The 6,000-nt window shown below is 37.2% G+C and overlaps 1 protein-coding gene across 1 annotated transcript in view; it reads right to left on the bottom strand.

Moving 5' to 3' along the window:
• Window positions 1-636: 636 nt before the first annotated feature.
• CDC40 (cell division cycle 40) overlaps window positions 637-6,000 on the bottom strand; it is a 50,183-nt gene continuing 44,819 nt past the window's right edge. Inside the window, exons 13-15 of the mRNA XM_032858305.1 lie at window positions 3,960-4,036; window positions 2,309-2,453; window positions 637-1,091 (exon numbers count right to left, since the gene is read on the bottom strand). Coding sequence (XP_032714196.1) covers window positions 914-1,091; window positions 2,309-2,453; window positions 3,960-4,036 — 400 coding nt within the window. The 3' untranslated portion in view covers window positions 637-913. The remainder of the gene's footprint in view (window positions 1,092-2,308; window positions 2,454-3,959; window positions 4,037-6,000) is intronic.

Here is a 6,000-nt window from a genome sequence, read left to right as displayed (position 1 = left end):
ACTACTTCAAAGAAATTACAAGTTGACATTTTGGACAACGCCCTCATACCCTATCTCCTATGAGGAGTATTTCAGTAGTAACATCTATGAATCGATGACCTAGGAGACCCTGATTTCTGGAAGTGTAGCCAGGTTCTTACAGATAGTAAATACAAATAAAACTCAAAGTCTTGACTCAATTCTCTTGAGTTTCACTTTCAAAAATAACATAATTCTCTGATTACCTATAGTCCTGTCTATACTGACTGGGAAGAAAGCCAAGGAAAAAACTCTGGACTGTTTATTTTCCATTGTTTAATAGTTAAAGGAACACTGCAGTCAGAGAAGATTGCTGCCTTACAAGTAAACATACGATATATCTCATAAAAAATAGAACTCTTGAATCCAAAGATTTGAACTTGACCCACCAAAAATAATGGGAACAGTAATTGTGCGTGGTTTTATTTTCTTTCAAATTCACATTAAATTACATCGTCCCTGCTCCTACTTCCCTTTTTGTTGAAGAGGTAAACATGGTGCCTTTCAGAATTATCTGTCATTAATTATATTACCTCCTTTAAAACCCCCAATCCACCAGGGATTCTTCCTCAACCCCAAAGAGATCCTTTTGCTATGTCAAGGGGGGGGGAGGGGGGTAAAACCAAACTGCCTGCCAACAAATACTACTCACCACAATGAAAGCCAATGGCCATTTCTGTATAAATAACATCTATAAAGAACAAAATGAAGTTGCCAATGAGATTGTATGAGCCAAATTTACCAAAAAAAATTTTTTAAGCAATGGGTCAATTTCATAAGGCCATGTAAGGAAATCATAATTTGTAAATCAAGTTGTCATCCAATACATTTAATAATTAAATATAGTTAAATATGATATTGGATCAAAAATGACCCTAGATAAGGATTAATCTCATTAATCCCACAACTTAATGAGACCATCCCAACCACACGTTATGACTTTAGATGTTTCATGAGGGTGCCACACTGCCCCTATACACACTTTATCATGAGCTTTAAATCGACTGTAGAGTTTTGTCGTCTTCCAGTCCCAGATGTTCAGTTTTCCATTGCCATCTCCTGAAATCACATAGCTAGAATGGGAAGAGAAATAAATTCAAATTGTTAAATTCACCTTGATTAAATTGTTAAATTCACCTTAAACTGACAAAATGGATAAGAAACAGGGAGTTTATATTTTCCTTTTTTTTTTTTTTTAAAGACTTTATTTATTTGACAGACAGAGATCACAAGTAGGCAGAGAAGCAGGCAGAGAGAGAGAGGAGGAAGCAGGCTCCCCGCTAAGCAGAGAGCCCCATGCGGGGCTCAATCCCAGAACCCTGGGATCATGACCTGAGCTTAAGGCAGAGGCTTTAATCCACTGAGCCACCCAGGCGCACCGGGAGTTTATCTTTTTCATGGTAATGTAAGTAAGTCAGTGCGAACACACAATGCTCAGTGAGAATAACAGAGTAGAGCATAAAGCAGTCTATGATTTAAACTTCTACCCGAAACACTCTCCCCATCGAGCTACCAATCTGTGAGTAAAAAATGGATTAGCCTGGAAGGTTGGGAAACCCAGGGGCCACAACAGAAGCAGTATCCAATCACTCTTTAGAGAGAAACAGTGCAGGGGAACCGGCCTCACACAGTGCCCGGGGACACCTGTTCTACTGTAATTGGACTCAACCACCTTCATAATTACTTTTTGGCTTCAACACTTCTGAAAATGTTTAAGACTAACTCGGAGGCAGGAGTCTACGGTATAATTCCTAGCCTAAAATATACAAGGTTACACAGACTTCTGGATTACTTCTCCTTATATATTTTAGTTAAGAATGAGGGAATGAATGCAGAGTTTTACTCATAGAGAGACTTTGTTCGGGTTTCACAAACAGTGCAGCCTAGAAAGACTCAAGAGCTGGATTTGAGGTCTCACCACAGAAAAGCTACAGGAAGTTTTTAATGTCAACACTGCAATACAGAATTAATTCTGCCAGTGTTTGATCACAGCCATATAGTGATTCAGAAAAGCAGAGAGAAAATACGGCATAGACTGTATGGACAGGAACTTATGCTGTGGTTAAAGGGCACAAGACTAAGCAAGATAAAGAGACCCACTGAAGAACTTAAAAAAGCCAAATGTAGTTTTCAAAACTTGTTCTTGTCCTTCCATCAGGCGTTGTGACAATCTGCATAGTAATCATGCGATTACATATGGGACAGTGATTTTTAAACTGTTACTATTTGTACGACATTGTTTATGTCATCACATTTGAATACGAGAATATAAAAGAAAATTTAAACTTACCTCATGTCTGGTGAAAAGTCCACCTGACAAGCATAACCCGCTACCATATGGCCCTTAAAAATTTTTTTCTTATTCAATCTAAATCTGTTCTGTGCTCCAAAAATTAAGATTTGATTGTCCATTGATTGGCAGGCTAGCCATTTCCCTGTGAATTCAATAAATGAGACATGTTAGAGCAAGATTGAAAATTCTGAAAAGACTCATTTTCAATCTGTTCAGATGTTAATATTCTTTTGTTCCCAATTGCTTTATAATAATAGGAAAATGAATTTACCATACCAGCTATAAAGCATTACAAATTTGTCACTGACAAGAGGGATTTATATATAAAGAAGTAATGGATTTCACTCGAATAATCCCATATCATTGAGCACGCTTCATATAAAAGCCTTTTTTGTTTGAATAAGGATATACAGAAATTCTGAGTTTAGCATTAACAAAACTAAAGAAAATTTTATGAAATGAAATTAATTTTAGGAGTAAGCACAGACAAGAGAACCATGGGGGAAAAGAGGCTTATCTGTGTTAATTATGGAAAAAGGAAAGATTAATGCTAGGTGAGAAAACCCAGTATTATTAAATAAAACCGTACAAAAAAGAGATATTGGAACTGTTCCTGAAAGGCCAACCTGCTTTTATCTACCCAAGATTCACCAAAGTCTCTAGAGCCCAAACTGTAGTTATCTTCTTGCATCCGACATACTTGCACACTTATTAACGAAGGGAATGCTCTTAACAATATTCAATCTGAGAGGGTAGATGGCCTTGTTCAAGATGGGCACAATATTTGTGATGGGGAGTGTAAAAATTACTACATAAGGTGTAGAGAGAGACAAATGTGATGGTATACAACGTGGTGGTTATCAAAATCAGACCTGGTTAGGTGGCTCTTCTCATAAAAATCATAAGGCGCTTGACAAAAATGATCACTGATCTGCCTGTGGCAGACGCCTGGATGGATGAGCAAAGGATTTCTTGCCGCCTCCTCCTTGCTCCACACTCACAGGAGCTATGGGAGTTAAAAGGGGCCTCGGTGACAGTGCTGCCCAAACATCAGACCGTCTACTCCAACACCCTCATGGACAGGGCTGAGTCTGTCAGTATACTGTCAGGATATCTGCAGTATAAGTTACTTCGTACTTAGAAGGCGATGCGCTATTGAACAGAAAACAGTAGCAGCTGGATTTATCGTTTTTATTTTGCCTGAGAACATCTTTTACAGTAAATTGCTAAAGTATTCTTATTATGGGGAACAAGATCAAAATTGTCTATCCTCTGAAAGAAAAAGAGCTCACAATAAAATCACTAAATGACTGAACATGATTCTGCTGGAAGGAGAATTATTAAACAAACAAACAAACAAACAAAAAACCCTGATCCTCAGATGGAATGTTCTGTCAGTGTTAGCTGCAGTTCACTGTTTCTCCTCCTCCTTCTTCTCATTATTATTATTTTTAAAAACAAGAGAATGGGTGAGGTGACTCACAGATGAAAACCAGTGACTACTTTTAATATCGAAAAGGTTTCCTTATACAAGTATGGCCCTGTGACAGACTTTCCCTAGGAGGAAACGGCCAAAGTTCTTTTGAATACAGAAATCACACTTTGTCTTAGAGGCTCATTTAAAACCACATTCTACCTACTCACTCACCGTTTGGAGACAAAGTCACCGCAGGCATCGAGTGCATACTGGGCTCTGCTATATACTTGAAATCCACAGGGATGTCCCTAAAATTTAAAAAACAGCTTCTCAGAATTAAGTAATTTCTAAAAAAGTACCTTTGGAAGAGTTCTCTCTTAAACTAAAGAGATATTCTTGAGATTATATATTTAATTAACCTTTCATGAGACTTCCTGGGGGGGAAGGAAAAAAATCACAAAATGGCCTCCTGTTGCTTATTGCTTATTACCAGTCTTGTACTTCACAAGTGCCTTTCCATGATAATTATAACAGTGTTAGTGACTTAGTTTTCCAACTCTATTTGACTTAAACTTTGGCCTTTATGTTAAAAAAAAAAAAAAGTCTGTAATTGAAGTTCTCTGACAATGAACTCATCCAAAAATGTACCATGGTAGGCAGCAGCAAGATGTCTGAGGCAAGCCTACAGGGAGGGAGGTGTTCTTAGTTTACCTGCCAGTCAGCCTTAACTTGTTAACTCTGCAAGCAGGTGAGAGGGTTAAAGAGGCTTCGGCAGTGCAAGGGGATAGAGGCGAAGCTGTACAGGGATCTGCAGGCAGGCAGAGCCCATCTGGAAGTAATGAGATTTCTGAATGGGTAAGGGAGATTTCCTTACCTGGGTACCCGGTACCCAGGCACCGGGGCATCTTCTATTATTCTACATGTATATGGTGCAGGAGAAAAGTGCATTAAAGAAATTCTTATGTGAGTGACACAAAGAATAAAACAAAGACAACAAAAATCCAAAACTAGTCACCTAGAGCAGCGAAAAGTTCCAAATGCCTTTTTGTTTTTAATATTCTCCATGATAAAAAAAAAAACCTCTTTAGTAATTCCGAGGGATCTTGATCTTGTTGCTTTTCATGAGTAACCAGAAATGTTTTTTTACAGAATAACGTGTGGAAATCTGCTGAATAACAGAATATCAAGCAGCACTATCACTTTCTAACTATGGTTCAAGTTCCAAAGCTTTGATTAGTTAGAATAACAATAATAATAATAATAATAATAATAATACTTTACGTAAGGATATTCTCTATCCATCTATTTACCCAGCCAGAAGAAGCAAATGATTAGAAAAAACATCTATGAGGCTGTTGGTTAGAACAAAGTATTTTTAGGTGTAACCTGGGGAACAGTATCATTTATCAAATTTCCAACCCTTTATTCCTCTCTAAAATACCAATGAGAAGTGACATTCAAAATAACCCACATGTACTGAAAAGAACCTCAGTCTGAAAAAGGTTCAACTGTTTTTTCCTCATATAAAATTATTAGCCAATAATAATCAATAACCTAGATTAAAACAGAAGAGCATTTCTAAATTAACCAGAGTCTAGGTTCAGATCAATCAATGTTTTCCTAAAAGTAAACAAACAAACAAAAAAAACTATACGCAGATCCCTTATTTCAAGGACTCGATACAGTGAGGTCTAGAACAAGAAATGGGTCTGAACACTCTGTGAACATTGTTAACTGCTAGTGAAAATGTCTGCTAGGCATAGTTACATTTAATAAACACACTATTTTCTCATTTGAAACTAATTCAGTATAATAAGCTAGTAATTTATATCTTACATATAATCTTCAATCCGGAAATGAACTCTTTGAAAAAAACTTAATAAAAATCTGTGAAATTTTAGGGCACCTGGGTGGCTCAGTGTAAAGCCTCTGCCTTCGGCTCAGATCATGATCTCAGGGTCCTGGGATCGAGGCCTGCTTCGAGCTCTCTGCTCAGTGAGGAGCCTGCTTCCCCCTCTCTCTTTCTGCCTGCCTCTCTGCCTACTTGTGATCTCTATGTCAAATAAATAAATAAGATTTAAAAAAAAATCTATGAAACTTTAAAGATACAAGATAAACAGTAGGATCAACGTTTGTCAAATTTTCTTCTAAAAATATTTTAATGTAATAAATACCTTTGGGAAAAAACACGTCTATGACATCTCAAGAATCCAGCCAATGAGCATACCAGGCTGTTCAATATCTAATGATAATCTCTTATTCTCCTTTAAAA

Source organism: Lontra canadensis, unplaced genomic scaffold (genome assembly GCF_010015895.1).
Source record: "Lontra canadensis isolate GAN:19392208 unplaced genomic scaffold, GSC_riverotter_1.0 scaffold14, whole genome shotgun sequence".
NCBI lineage: Eukaryota > Metazoa > Chordata > Mammalia > Carnivora > Mustelidae > Lontra > Lontra canadensis.
Note: the sequence above shows the minus strand (reverse complement) of the source record. Positions and strands in the feature narration are given on the sequence as shown.